General features: G+C 44.2%; 1 protein-coding gene across 1 annotated transcript in view; it reads right to left on the reverse strand.

The window, feature by feature from the left end:
* Nucleotides 1-7426, reverse strand: part of ctnnal1 (catenin (cadherin-associated protein), alpha-like 1) — a 38122-nt gene extending 30696 nt beyond the window's left edge. The window contains exon 1 of the mRNA XM_076139437.1: nucleotides 6928-7426. Within this exon, the coding sequence (XP_075995552.1) occupies nucleotides 6928-7023 (96 nt within the window). The 5' untranslated portion in view covers nucleotides 7024-7426. The remainder of the gene's footprint in view (nucleotides 1-6927) is intronic.
* Nucleotides 7427-15131: the final 7705 nt, after the last annotated feature.

A 15131-nucleotide genomic window follows, 5' to 3' on the forward strand; every position in this document is an offset into this window, starting at 1 on the left:
CTGAGACTACAGACTTCTTGAGCTTTTCAGGTCTGTGAACTACCTTTACCCTCTGGCTAGGTTTCAGTATTCTGCATAGTTAATGGGGTGATACAGGGACGGTGGACTCTTTAGAGCGGCAGAGATTAAAGAGAGAAAAGAAATCAGGAGAAGTGAACATAAGGCTGAAGAAAGAGCAAAAAGTGAAGTATGTGACAGGAAAAAAGAATAGGAAATTGGAGCGAGAGAGGCAGGATGGCAGGCATACAAACAAGGTGTAACAATATCTCACTGACACCTCACAGCAAAACTGAAATCACATAACAAAGTCAGGAATTCCAGTGTTTCTTTGTCCTTAAAATACCTGAAATGTTTACTTCACCAGTTTTTTAACCATAAAAACAAACGGATACCTGAGCACAAGGTCATAACTGTAGCAGCGATACAACTTTGGATGACTGAGCCGTTTGGTCAACAATAACAGAAATCCTCCAGAAATAAAATATCAAGTACAAAAGTTGTACAACACAAAGAAACTCAAAACACAGCAAACCTTGTGATTGTCCTTTTCTGACTGTTCAAATTTAGTGAGGTTGTCTGGCCTCCCTCTGTCCTTCACACTTTCTTTGTTCTGTCACGTCAAACCTAATCTCTTTGAGAGAACTCATTATCAAGAGGGGAGAAGTTGAAAGACGTTTGAAGAAAGCAATTAACACATACGAGCTAGACTGAAGAAGAGGACTGTGGCAGAAGGAAGAACAAACATGTTGACTTGGAAAGCCACCGGATGTGGGTCAGATAATCCTGTATTGTGAGCTACAAATGGAAATCGTTGGGCAATTACTTTTCACCAAATCTAGCTGCAGCCAACCGTATTTACCAACACTTTGTGTCAGTGACATAACAGATATGAGAATGTTCTCCGTGGCTCTTAGGGGATTTCAGCAGTTTCACTACCTTTATCTCTCATAGGAATGTCCCCGAATCCATGAAATGGTGATTCTGCTAGGAAAGGAAATTACAATTTTGAGCACAGTAAATGAAATCTTAGCCATTTGGGGAGGCCTCAGTATGTTTCAACAGGACAGGACAGGACAGGACAAGGCAACGGAAAAGCCGATGGTCCTCTAATCCAGTGGTTCCCAAACACTGAGTGTTGAGTGGTCATGGCACTGCATTTTCCCACGTCTCACTGCTTTACCCACAACTGATTAGGCAAATCTGGTGTGTTTGGCTAATCAACACCTAGTTCTAACTTATCAGGTATGTGTAGAGCAGGGAGACTAGGAAAACATGTGTAAGGTATACTCAGTGACCATGGTTGGGTACTACTGCTACTGACTTTGAAGGAGGCTGAGGAGTTTTCCATAAATGCAATTTGGACATTTCGACAGAACAAAAGAGGAAGTACTTAATGAACCGAAGTGAAAGCAGAAGTCTAACCGCTAACCGGTCGTGTGATTTTTGGACCCTGCACAGAAAACACAGAAAGACCCGTCAAGACAGGTTTCTACCGTGCAAGTTCTACTTTGTCTGGAGTATCCTGGGGACCTTTGGTGGGGCCTGAAGTTAATGTTGGCAACAACTGTCCTCGTCAATGTCATGTTCTGAAGCCAGAGCCAAGAATGTATAACGCAGAAATGATAGGATACAAATAGATGCCTGCCAAACACAGATCTGTTTGTCTGCAGTTGTCCAGGTTGCAGTTTTGTAAAGATGCGACTGTGATAACTCTGTGACAAACCATGACAGGAATGGGAGAGAGCATGGTAGCATAATTACAGTAAGCTGGCTGTCTTGTCATTGTTTTCTGTCAAAGCTGACCACACATTGCACAGCATCTCGTGTTTCTGTCCATCTTTAAATCTTCACAAGGTTTCGCCCTGCATCCGTTGTGGTGACGTGTGAAGCTGTGCGGGGCTGACGAGTAGCGCTTGTGAGCTGTTCCCCCACATGTTGCCAGTTCTCTGCGTGTGACAGTGCAGTCTTTATTAATGTTAGCAATGTCCTTGTCAGCGTTTGTGGATGTGTATCTGTTTCAATCCATGGGGCGCTCTCAATGATATCCAACGTTGCAAAACACCACATCACGGCTGATAGAGATCTCTTACTGTGTGCTGACACTTACCAGACACTTCATTGCTATCCCATCACCATAAATTAAGTATATAAACACAAGCTGGTGACGGGCCAGGCTGCCACTTGATATTTAACATGAAACCTAAGTTGTAATAAAGCCACTTGAGCCTTGGAAGATCACTGAACGCTGTTCTTTTAGCTACACAGAGAGTTATTGTGTTGTACAAAGGTGACGGATAAGTAAGGAAGAAGATTCTCAGTTATCTTGGTCATGGGATATATAGAAGCAAATGTCAGGACTTAAGCCTGGTCGCCGCTAAGCTCCGATACACACCATCCACGTGTCACACTTTATTGGTTCTCGCCCTTTGATGACTGCCATGTACAACAGGAAAAAGACTTTTGCTTGCACTACCTTATTCCAATTCTTCATCTAGCCATTTGTCAGTGAAGGCTTGTTCACATCTCCTCACATTGCTGAAAATTTAAAATGCAGTTTGCAAGTTTACTATGTAGGCAGGTGCTTTCCAGACAACATGACCTAAAACTGCCTTTTGTTTTTAGTTGAAACAGAATGGGAGACTGGAGCACTGAGAGCAGTGCTAATGCTATTCTGAGGCTCTCTGATAATGGGAGGAACGTTTAATCAATATTTTATCAACCTCCAGGGCTACAGCTATACTTCTTTGTCGGGTCACAAGCTTTCCCTATCACAATTAAGAGCAGTTATCAGCATTACCTACAGCCTTCAGAGAACTTCAGTGGCGAGGGTGAGATACCTTTCGCGCCATTAAGTCAAGTCTTCTGTTCTTTCCAGGTGACTGATCCCTTTAGACACGGCTATTTGGAGGATTCTGGCACACACATGCATTTACACCCTCAAACAAACACACATTTCTCATCTGGAAGTATATTAGCCGCAGAGAGGTCAGCGGATCGACATCTGAGACAGACCCTTTTATCAGCACTTAAAGAGAACCGTGATTTGTTACGACTCCCTTGATAGCAGTGGTGGGAAGAGCGTGAGAGGGAGGATGAGGGTGAAACACTAGCTTTGTAAAGCTGCCACATGTGTGTGTGTGTGTGGTTGTCTGTGTTAAGACACCAAAAATAGAATAAAAGACTAGAATAGGAGGGTAGCGGTGGGTGGAATCAGCAAAGGAGATCATTTGAATGTGCAACCCCTTGACTAGAATGCGGGGGAGTTCAGTGGCATTGCATCCAATTTCCACTTGATGATGCAAGGCGGGCAAGTGCCGCTTCTTTCTACCTACCACTGAGCGAGGAGCTTGAAATAAAATAATCAAAGTTTGCAGGACATGTAAACATACAGACGGTCCAACCAATCAGTGATGTCGATTTTCTGGGGCCGTTCTTGGACCATGGTAGAGAACCTAACTTAGGACTGAACCAGTGCTGAAGCAGATCACTAAATCATTAACACTCCCAATCCTCTCATGCTTAAGTAGGACATAGATGAATATTTGATGAAGCAATGTGTAAGCGAGTAAATGAATGAACGGATGTATTTAAGGCCACAATCCTGCTGGAGCTGCTGCATGTTATGGCCGCAAAACACACACACAACAATGCAGGGGACCCACGAAACTTCAAACACAAGCACCAGAAACTCATTTAGTTTCTGTCGCCCATGAGCAAACAGTCGCACATACCAAAGTACAAAAGTACGCAGATACACAGACACATAAACCAGCCTGGAATCCCCCACCCACCTCTGTCAAACACACACATAATAAAGGCTTATTTTGTCCTTTTCCAAGATGGTAAATGTATATTTTTGTATGCGAGTGCGTGTGTGTGTGTGCACGTGCCTGGTTGCTGTACACTGTAATCCCCGTGTGGTTTCACCTTCAAGCCAGAGAGCCATTTGTCTTCATTATCATCATATGGCAGCAGGAAGCAGATCTGTTAGGGCTCGTGGCGACACTAATGCTTCTCTGTCTGAGTATAAAAAACAGCTTCACTCCCTGGACGTTTGTCATGTCAGGCCACCGACGGGACAGCAGCATTAACGGGACCCCTACCTCATATCTCCACCAAACTCCTTTTCCACTATTTCCCAGAAAGAGAGATGAGGATGTGAGCAATGTCAGTGCTTGCAGAGTTGTTAAATGAAGAGTCAGTAAATGTTTGTGTCAGCATTTTGTTTAATGTGAGAAAAGGTTGTTATTTTTTACCCACGTGCTTTTTAGCGCTTCTGAAGCAACCACAGAACCCCTGCGAGCAGAGACACAATCAACGCTAACAAACTTGGACAGAGATTAGATTCTCCAGGCCCAATTATAGCAGAAAATCTTTCAAGAAACTCCAGACTGAGCCTGGCAGAAAGCAACGGCACCGGCACAGCTGTGTAATCACGATAGCCACGCGTCAGGAGCGCTTAAGCGTTTGCCGATCTGATCAAAGTCTCAGGTATTGCCTACTCCCTCCTTTTCCCTTCCCACAGGGCTTTGCCACAAAACAACAACCTCACGCCTCGTCAACCTCGGGACCACCATGGCCGCGCCCAGACGGTCCTGACGTGTTTTGACCCACCGGAACTATTATTTCACTAATCACCACTTCAGTAACAGTGACCACGTCAGCAGGAGAGAGGAGCCAGATCAGGGCTAATTGCCTTCTTGCTGGCTGTGGGCCGCATCACAGATAGGTCAACACAATAACAGACACGTTCATTTAGCTTCCCCGTCTCTCTGTGTGGCGCCCATTACATTTCTGACCATCACAGCAGCCGGTCATTACTCCTGCGAGGCATCTACACTGGCACAGAGACAAGACAGTAAAGAGAAAAGGGGCTGTGTTTCTCGAAAGAGGTGGAGTTGCAACCAGGTGGGCAAATTACATAAAAACAGGGTTTATGCGGTCAAACAAAAAGACGGAACTGCAGCCGACACTCAGACACACATAGAAGGAGTCAATAAGACAGGTGAACATACAAGCAGGACAGACAGGAGGTGGGTGGGACTGGTGTGTGTGAGTGTGTGTGTGTGTGTGTGTAGTGCAGGCCCAGGAGTCTCCCAGGCCTATAATTACACCCTGTTGGGAGTGAAGCTGATAACAGAGGCCCGAGGAGATCAGCGTCATCGCAGGAGAGGAGAGGAGTGTGTAATATAAGAAGTCCACAACACGCTTCCGAATCGCGGACATTTTACACTGACACTGCTTTTTCATTTCCTCCTTGATATCTATCTAACAACCCTTACAACGCAGAGGCAAACGCACAAAACACAAACACAGAAACCTCCTCAAGCCTCGCAGCTCAGCCGTGCGGTGTTCAGACTCGGGCTGGATGGATCAATGTGTTTACAGTCCACCCTGATAATTCAATCACAATCACAAGAGCGAGGCTGTACTGTGATTATTAACACACATTAACGCCTCGACTGAGTCGTCCCAGCGCTGCAATCGGAGCCCCACAGCAGTGTCACTAAAGCGTTAACAGGCTGATTGGGTTCCCGCTGCCGTGTCTTCCTTTTCCTCTAATGTTCATATTAGTTAAGCTACCACACGTCCAGCTAAACATTAACGCGGTTACCAAGTAACTCATGCATGAATAATTTAGGACATCAAGTTACTCAGAAGCTTAACACCTCAATCACATCAACACGTCTATTATAGCGTCAGAAACTGAATTATGTATGTGCATGTAACCATAGTGAATGAAGTGGCAGGGCTGCAGCAGTGAGCAGTGAGTGACATCACAATCACAACATCCAGATATTACGTATGGAGAAGTCCTTGAAAGCTTTTCATTCACCACTGCGGAGCTCCGTTGCTATGGGGACACAGAACCGAGGAATGAAGAAAGTTTGAGAAATATCGGCCTTGAGACCGACGGTAATATATTTCAATACCGTTTCTACGTCACACACATCTGTCATTCTTCTCTGGTCCTCACACTGTCGGGTGCACAAGTTCGTTCCAGCATTGGATGACATTGAATAACACACAAGTATGGATTGTTTAGGGTGCATTTTTGCATAATGCATCCTTTCATCCTTTAACCTCACCAATGTGCTGCCTCTCTCCTCCACTGTCTGTCAGAGAGGACAACAGGCCACTACAGGTCTCTGCCCCCTCTGCTGCCTGAACAACAAGGCCATATTAGCATTTATAAGGCTGCTGGCCATCGCCCTATTCAAGACACCAAGCCCACCTCCGAGTCCCCATGTGACGTGCTGGGTACAACAGAGGCTTTGTCAACTGAATTGTCTGCTGTTGTTGCTAAAAATGGACAGAAGAAGAAGGAGAGTCCGGACTTTGCTGGATCTTTCATCTTTTCTAAGTTTAAAGGCCTCTGTTCAGCCCAATCAAGGAAGTGGAAGTCGGAAAAGGGAAAGCAGGAAACTTTCACACCCTTCCAGGACCACCAGGAACACCGAGGGGGGGGGGGGGGGTCTCAGTAACAATACAAATGGGGGAGCATGTGGATGCTTCAGGTTGTGCATGAGGTTTCATTCTTACCTCGCCAGTGCAGGAGCGCAGCAGTTACGTAATTCTGTAACAACTTCTGCCCAACAACAAATCCAAGCTGTGCTCTCATGTTAACATCTTTGCGTGTCTTCGCTATTAAAAGTTAGGATGAGCTCTGATGTAGTATCAGATCCCCGATCACAGCCCACCACCGACCCCCCAGACTCTGCATAATGAATGCTCTGAACTCTTCACTAAAGTCCCCACAACACATGTGTCGGCTTTACGCACAACACGGGGGAAACGCAGTAATAACACAGAAACCAAACTATTCTAACGCGACACTGTGCGGGGATTAAAGTTGCCTACTGTTGTTGTTGTGAAGCCAAAGCAGCTGTAAGAACGTAAAAAAAAAGTGCGATCGTCGCCACTCACCTGCGATACTAAAGGAATAAGCGTCTGCTCCACCGACCGGGTTTTGATTTCCAGACCGGAATCGAAGTTACTGTTGCCGCACGGAGATGAAGCCATTCCCGCCGAGCTCTCCTCTCTCTCCCCCGCCTGACAATGCGCGGCACCGCCGAGTTCAACCAGGAACCTTTCACTCGGCCGTTTTCCCAGCCGCGAACCGCTTCGACGGACTTTTGCGACCTGCACACGCCGGAGCTTGTGACTTTGTAGTTTCCCGGCTCGTCTCACCGAGCGCCCGTCAACACGCACGCCGCTTGAATCCACTCCGGCTCGGTGGTTGCGCCGCTGCGCCCGCTAATGTCCATATAGTTTACTCAGCCACGGCGGAGAGCGGACTGCAGCACACCACTGTGGGCAACCACACACACACACACACACACACACACACACACACACACACACACACACACACACACACACACACACACACACACACACACTCATACACACACACTCTCTCTCTCTCTCTCTCTCACACGCGCACACACACTGTTAATCTCTACCTCCGGGCTCCCCAAAGTGCGGTTCATGATGTTTCTGTGGCTATGAGTGTTTTATTACTCTTTCTATATCCATAATTATTCTCCATTCATTCACCCACAGCAAAGACACTTATGCAGGTTGAACCACATTATATTGTATAATATTGTAGTGTGTTTATTTGCTGGGATGGGATGGATGGAGGAAGTTCTAATTGAATGCCAGATATGCTTCTTCCATTTCAGAGGACTGTGTGCATGAAACTGCTGGTTTGATCCTTTAAAAAGAATCATATATTATCCTCCAGAGTCTGACAATCCCATATCATCCTCTTAAAACATAAGCCAGATATGCCAATCAAACCCAGCTGCACTGAGCTTCATGTTGAAGCCGCACTGGCTGCAATTTGCTGCCTATCCTGAGATGTTGCCAACCTTTCCTTTTGAGCGTTTCTGTCTGGAAACAGCTTTATCTTTTCTGATCTTACTGCATCTGGGGCAGGAAAGGAGAACGACATTTACCGATTACCCAGAGTTCCAAACTGCCATAGTATACAGTGTGATAAATTGGCTGAGGGCTTATTTGGTGCCATGAATAGACACAAGAGACTATAGAAAACTTTGCTTTACTCACAATAAAAGAACCCCAAATGACAGAAATTGTTATGCAAATTCCACGTTAAACTCGGAGTGCGTTGTCTCTTCAACCAGGCAAGAGATTTCCTTTACCAAAACAAAAAGCAAAGCCTGTGATAAAATCGTGATTGGAAAAAGTGCAGCCCTCCAAAATAAGAACAATAAAACATTAAAAAATAAATAATTTCCAGTCTCTCCAAAGCCTCATCACAAAGTCTTTCCTCCTCTGGCGCAGCGTTAAATCTGTTTCCACGGCTAATAGGTCCTGAGTGTGAATGTGCAGAAGAAGATATAACATTTGATTGAGTTTTTTTAGTTGAGTTCTGTTTGACAAAGGTTCTCCTGTGCATTCAAGTTGGCCTCTCAGCAATCAGCAACAGAGCAGCTCTCCTGGCGTGAAAAAGAAATGAAAGAATAATCTGAAAAAATAACAATTTTCCCTCAGTAGCCCAGAGAAGAACACTCATTATTGCTTTATATTTGAATTTCACAGTTCTCTCGAACAAAACCTATCCAATTTACAACATAGCAGCTGTTGTTACGGTGATATCCAAAGACAAAGTGGAGCATGTGGAGAGAAACCCGACCGCTCCGACGAACAGGTTGACTTTAAATAGTTCAATGATTAATGATGTCAATGATTTATAAATGTCTATCAAACTAGGCCTGATTTCTGTCTTTCGAGGCTGACATAGATGTGTTTTCTAGCTGGAACAATTAGAGTTTTGGGGGATGAGCAGCTCAGGCTTCCTCCCAGCTCAGCCTCATTTCTAGCGTCTGCTGCTTCTATTATCTGTAGCTTCTGTTGCTCCGAAAAATGAAATTGATTCCTACGCGACAGAGATTTTCTAACTTTGCATTCCTCCCCATGCGTTAAAACGGTTGTTTCCTTAGTCGACGTGCATCCACAGTGCGACCCAGTCATTCCCAGTAACCCTATTTGCTCCCAGTAGTTGCACGAGAGCGGCCGCTGGGTGACGAGTGGCCAGGAACACTTCAACCATCACCAACACGCCAGATGGCTGATGGCAGACATGGCTTCTGAGAGCTGCGAGGGCTTTTGCTGCCTGCTTTATCATCAACTATGGGCGACTAGCACTTTTCTGTGTCAGCAAGGACGGCTGTGTGTGTGTGTGTGTGTGTGTGTGAGTGTGTGTGTAGTGTAAGCCTGTCTTCCACTCACAGCCCCAGCCAGTATTTATTTAAAACCCCAGAGCTCTGCTTTAGTTTAACCCTGCTTGTTTACACAGCATACGCCGCACACCCACCCCCACACACACACACCCACATACGCACGTATGCGCACACACACTCCCACGCACGCACGCGCACGCACACGCACGCACACTCCTTCATTATACAGTAGAGACATGCAAGCAGGGTTTGCAGTGGGCGCTATAAGGCTGCTGGATTGTCTTCTACTTTGATGAATAACTCAATACTTCATATCAATAATATCTGTATGTTTTCTTAATCTTGCTTTGAGGCCTGCAAACCAAGCGATAAGATGATAATGCAATCTGCTAAGGCTGCTGGCTTTGCGTTGCACCGACTGGTGTTGGTCCAACTTATCCCAGCCACAGACGACAAGTTCAGCAGATAGACAAAGATAAGAAACGTGGTACATTCTGTAATAATACAAGGGAAACTGTTGGGTCATCATTTACATCAATAGTTCATCGAAGCTCAGTCGCACAAACACACAGAAGTGTCTCTCTGTGTGCCTGTAGCGAGCTCCAAGCAGTTTAACAGGCTTGTTTCTCATTTCTTGTGGGATTTGCTCCTTTGTGCATACAAACACAACACTCATCCACACAATCCAAAGGTATTACTCATTACATAAAATATGCTTCTGCATGGTGTAATTGTCTTGCTAACAGCTGCTTCTATCTTACACTATGCTTTTGAAACGCTGACTTTAATTCTCTCTCTCTCTCTCTTGAAGGTTCCTCTCTGGCTGCGTAGCTCCTGGGACAGGAACTGCTGAGCCTGAGGAGACGCTGATTTAGTACACTGCGTGATGTAAAATGAGAATGTTCTGTCATATCCTCCCCCTGTGGATATGCAGATTCAAATTAGGATTTGGAGGAATGATTGTGATGAAATTTAAAGAAGTCTGACAATGTTTGACTGTTGAGAAAACAATCCACGTACACACTGCATACATTAAAAAAAAGGCTACCTCGTACATATTTAGTTTGGTACATAGAAGATTTATGCAGCCACGTTTTGTATTTGTTTATGAGTTTGTTGCCAGATGCCTGAGGCTACTGGGCAGAATGATAAGATAAGAGTAAAAATGACTCCAGCACATTATGACTTACAGACTTGGCAGGGACCTGCAGATGAACCTGCTCACTTGAAAGGCAGCACAGACCAGGGGACACCACAGTGTTTGCACTCTCTTCTGACTGACCTGAGTTTGACCTGAGTACCTGCCTGACTGAGTCTCTTTTATTTGTGCTCCTGAGGTTTTCCTGAAACCAGAATATTGTTGTGGAGTTGTAATGTGCTATTATTGTGAACGTCTTTGCCTTTTTGGATTTCAGGCTTGTGTAGTTGAGATGAGTCACACACACAGCAGTGTACGGTTCTCTGCTCCCCCCTGGTGGTTCTTTATCTGCACAATCCTTTTCAAGAGGAGTCATGGAATTTGTAAACAATCCAAATCCAGGTGGGTTTCTTATAGTTTCTGCCCTTCCTTCTTCACTTCACAAAACAATGCCTGTTTGTTGACAAAGTTTTCTTTTTGTGGACAGAATAACAAAACTTGCAGAGCCTGAAACCGACACACATCTGTAGATTTTAAACACGACACACATGTAAAATGATATATTTCAAGAATTAACTCATTGCCGTTGTTTGATCTCATAGATAATCTCTTTAATTGGAACTCTTAAAGCAGAATAGATGAATGTGCCGCTACTTTTTAATGTAAACAATATCAAGATTTAACCCAAAATCTAAACTCTGATCGTGCATTGCCAAACAATAATGAAGGTAGGTTCCCAGATCACGTTGACATTTGACACATAAGGGGCATGTAAGACGATCTATTTATTTCATTTTGTAGTTCAGTCATTTTTAAAACCAGTACGCTGCAGTAACTCTGCAGAATCATTCACCAGCCAGGATTCTATTCATTCTACCGTTCACCTTGAGTCGTACTACAGAGTGAAATATTGTTGAACAACAGCAATCAAAGGGTAAATACAGAGCCTCAGCCTTTGGATTACAGTAATAAGAAGCATGTTTTGGGAGATTTGAGAGGAGTAAAATGTAATTACAGTCATTCCACCAAGTATTTGGCTTGTCTGTGCCGACATGCAATTTTGAAAAACGCTTGTTTATACGTGATAGGGTGAGAGAGGAGGCACAGGGTGCAGGAAGTGTGTTTGCATGCCTCATTATTTTATATATATTTTTCATGCTACAGTAGGGTCCATTAGCTTCGGTGAGGCATTTCCCTAAATTTTCTACTTTTGAAAATGGGTCACAAACATCGCAATAATGGAAGGATTCATATTGCACACATAAGATAAGATGATATCAGACTTTATGTAACCCGAGGGTGGAATTAGGAGATTGCAGTACAAAGTAGGAAAGTGCAACATTCAGAATAAACAAGCATGGCATATCAAAAATAACAACATATCTGTAACTACATATGCACAGTTTTGGCAGTAATGTAAAAGTATTGCAAATTAAAAAGTGGCAGTGTGCTTCGAGTAAACAGTAGAGAGGAGTAAACATGATAAGGGGTTCATTTGTCAAGTACTGTATGAAACCAACAGTTATAGTTTTCATGGGATGACGCCATCTTTACCCGTAAAAGAAAATAGTTCTACATAGTGGTAGTGAACAGTGTTAATGGAAAGTGCCATCATTATATTATACTGTATATGTTATCATGGATGGAAATTTCCCTCAAAAACTTCCCTTCCCCTGTGATGACAGCTGATCACATTAATGAACAATGACTGCACGTGCAGCGATTACACCACAAGAGACTGACAAATGCATCGTCAAAGCAGTGCAGAGATAATGGAGATGTTTTTCATGCTCGCAGCTGTTTGGCAGCATCCCAGCTATCAACCGGCTGCCACTCAGAAGATGAGATTGGATGGATGCACGGGCATCCTCCACACAGAGGTCGTCTCACCCTGCCAAGTCTGTCTGAATCCTGCCTCAGTCTCACAGAGAGAGGACGGAAATCATCAGCGAGAGGAACACAGAGGTGCGGGCAAAAACCAAACAACACGCTGTCACTCCTCCTTTTCCCTCCATCCCATCTCACTCCCTCGTGACATTTGGCTCTGTTCTCATTTCGTTGTTGTGGTTTACGTTGTCATCTAAGGTACCGCCTCATGGGCTCACAGATGCCATCGCAACACATTTGCCCCCTGATCGTGATCCCTGAGCGTGCACATACGTGGGAGGTCAGCGAAACCGGTCTGTAGTGGTTGCAGGTGCTGGGGCTCTATGTCCAGGGGAGGGTAGACAAGAGGGGGAGGGGTTGATCAGAAGATCCCATATCAAACCTGAACAGAAGAAGAAACTATTGGTGACAAACATGTTGCCTGAACCTTTGAAATCAAAAAAGGCCCGGAGGCTTTGTAGTTTTTAATAAGCAGGACTGACTGACAGGCAGCTCGCTCAGCTGTGACCAGTCAGCCTCAGTCACCAACACTTGGTTACGGGATAATTCAGTCTGACATAGCTGTGTGTGTGGAGGCATATAGATTCCTGATGCAGTAAATTCAGCATTCATTTAATGCCACAAGGAATTTCTTGTTTTTAATTAGTGGCTTATATGAACGTCACTTTGGATAAAAGCGTCTGACAATTGATTAAATGTAAATGTGATGAGAACAGTAAAGTGGGGAATACCTGTCAGAAAATGTATTCTGGTAGCTGCCACTCTAAAAAGGCGTAACTAACTAACTAACTAACTAATATAAACTCTATATGAATGATATGTACTGATTACCCAGGGTTCCAAACTGAGGGAGGAGGTCTAAGGTAAGAGAGGAGCATGTGGAAAGAAACCTGACAGCTCAGATGAACCGAGAATTATTTAGCACAGGCACTTTTTAAATAGTTAACTAGCAAGTGGAGGTCTGGTTTATAGAGCACACAACCTGTGAAATGATTGACCTCAATGATTTATAAATGTCTATCAAACTAGGCTGATTTATGTCTTCTGAGGCAGACTGGGAGACTCACATAGATGTGTTTTATAGATGACTACTACAGTTTGGGGATGAGCAGCTCAGTCTAATTTCTAGGGTCTGCTGCTTCTATTATCTTTAGCTTGTGTTGCTATGAAAATGAAATTGAGTCAAACGCATCAGAGATTTTTTGGAATGAGTCCAAAAAAAAAGTGGTTAAAGAGCCAACTCTATTTTGACTCAAATTCACACTCTTAATACTAAGCTTCCACGCACACACAGATACAAACAATGCAGAGGCATTCACCAGCCGGGGTTCTGTTCATTCTACACTTCACCTTGAAATGTAAGTGAAATGTTGCAGAAGGCTGTTGAGCAACACCAATCAAAGGGTAAACACAGAGTCTCAACCTTTGCGTTACAGCAATAACAAGCATGTTTTTGGAGATTTTAGAGAAGTAAAATGTAATTACAGTGATTTCACCAAGTATTTAGCCGGTCTGTGCCAACTATACAATTTAGAAAAATGTTTGTTTATAAGTGATAATGTGAGAGAGGAGGCACTGGGTGGACTACAGTGGTGTCCATTACCGCCAGTGAGGCTTTCCCTTCAGTTTCCTGCTCATGATACTGGTTCATCTCTCAAATGATATTCTCCATTCAGAAATGCAAACATTCTCCACCATCCATCATCCTTTAACTAGTTCTACAATGTTTATCACAGTGATTCCCTGAATTCCTCTCTGCTCTCCTCTGAAGCTTTCATAGTTCCTAAGGCTTGTGTAATCTTGTTACTGAGCTCTTGACGACAACATATGGTGTAATGAAAGGAATGAGGATAACATTTAGGGGCATCATCGACACTGTAAAACATGTCATTGTCTGCTCTTACTGTTAATGTATGTGAGGTGTACGGGAGGTGGATTTCATTTGACGGGGAAAAGGAATAAACTGTATATGTTTAGTTAGTGCTCGTGAACAGTGTTAATGTAAAAGGCCTCACACAAAAGTGCAACCCTTATATTCTGTTTTTCATGGTTTGAAAATTCCCCAATGTGACAGCTGATAACATTAATTAACAATGGCAGCACGTGCAGCCATTACACCACAAGAGACTGACAAATGCATCATCAAAGCAGTGCAGAGATAATGGAGATGTTTTTCATGCACGCAGCTGTTTGGCAGCATCCCAGCTATCAACTGGCTGCCACTCAGGAAGATGAGAGCCATGGATGCACGGGCATCCTCCACACAGAGGTCGTCTCACCCTGCCAAGTCTGTCTGAATCCAGCATCAGTGAGAGGAACACAGGCTATTTTCTACCTGAGTGTTAGTGACGCGTCTTTGTCACATAGGTTTAATGCACGTTAGCAGAAGTGCGGGCAAAGCCAAGAAACACTCTGTTACTCCTCCTTTTCCCTCCATCCCATCTCACTCCTTCGTGATATTTGGCTCTGTTCTGGTTTCTGTCTTGGTTGTCATTTATCATGTCGTCTCAAGGGTTCACAGATGCCGTTGCAACACATTTCCCCCCTGATGGCGTCAAGTGGATGAATTGAAACTCTTTGTGACAAACATGCCACGAACTTTTGAAATCAAAAAAGGCCCTGAGGCTTTTTGTTTTTTAACAAGCAGGGCGGAGTGGCAGGCGGCTCGCTCAGCTGTGACCAGTCAGCCTCAGTCAACACTTGGTAATGGGATAATTCAGTCTGACAGAGCTGTGTGTGTGGAGGCATTTCAGCTTTTGATGCAGTAAATTCAGCATACACTTAACGCCACAAGGCATTTGTTGTTTTTAATTACTGCTGTTGCGAACACTAACCTGGAGAATACCTGTCAGAATAAACTTGATGTAAGAGTTCTTAATCAAAATAGACTTTTG

This window comes from Genypterus blacodes, unplaced genomic scaffold, assembly GCF_046128005.1.
Source record: "Genypterus blacodes isolate CSIRO-AG114 ecotype Tasmania unplaced genomic scaffold, CSIRO-AGI_Gbla_v1 ptg000438l_1, whole genome shotgun sequence".
NCBI classification, from domain to species: domain Eukaryota; kingdom Metazoa; phylum Chordata; class Actinopteri; order Ophidiiformes; family Ophidiidae; genus Genypterus; species Genypterus blacodes.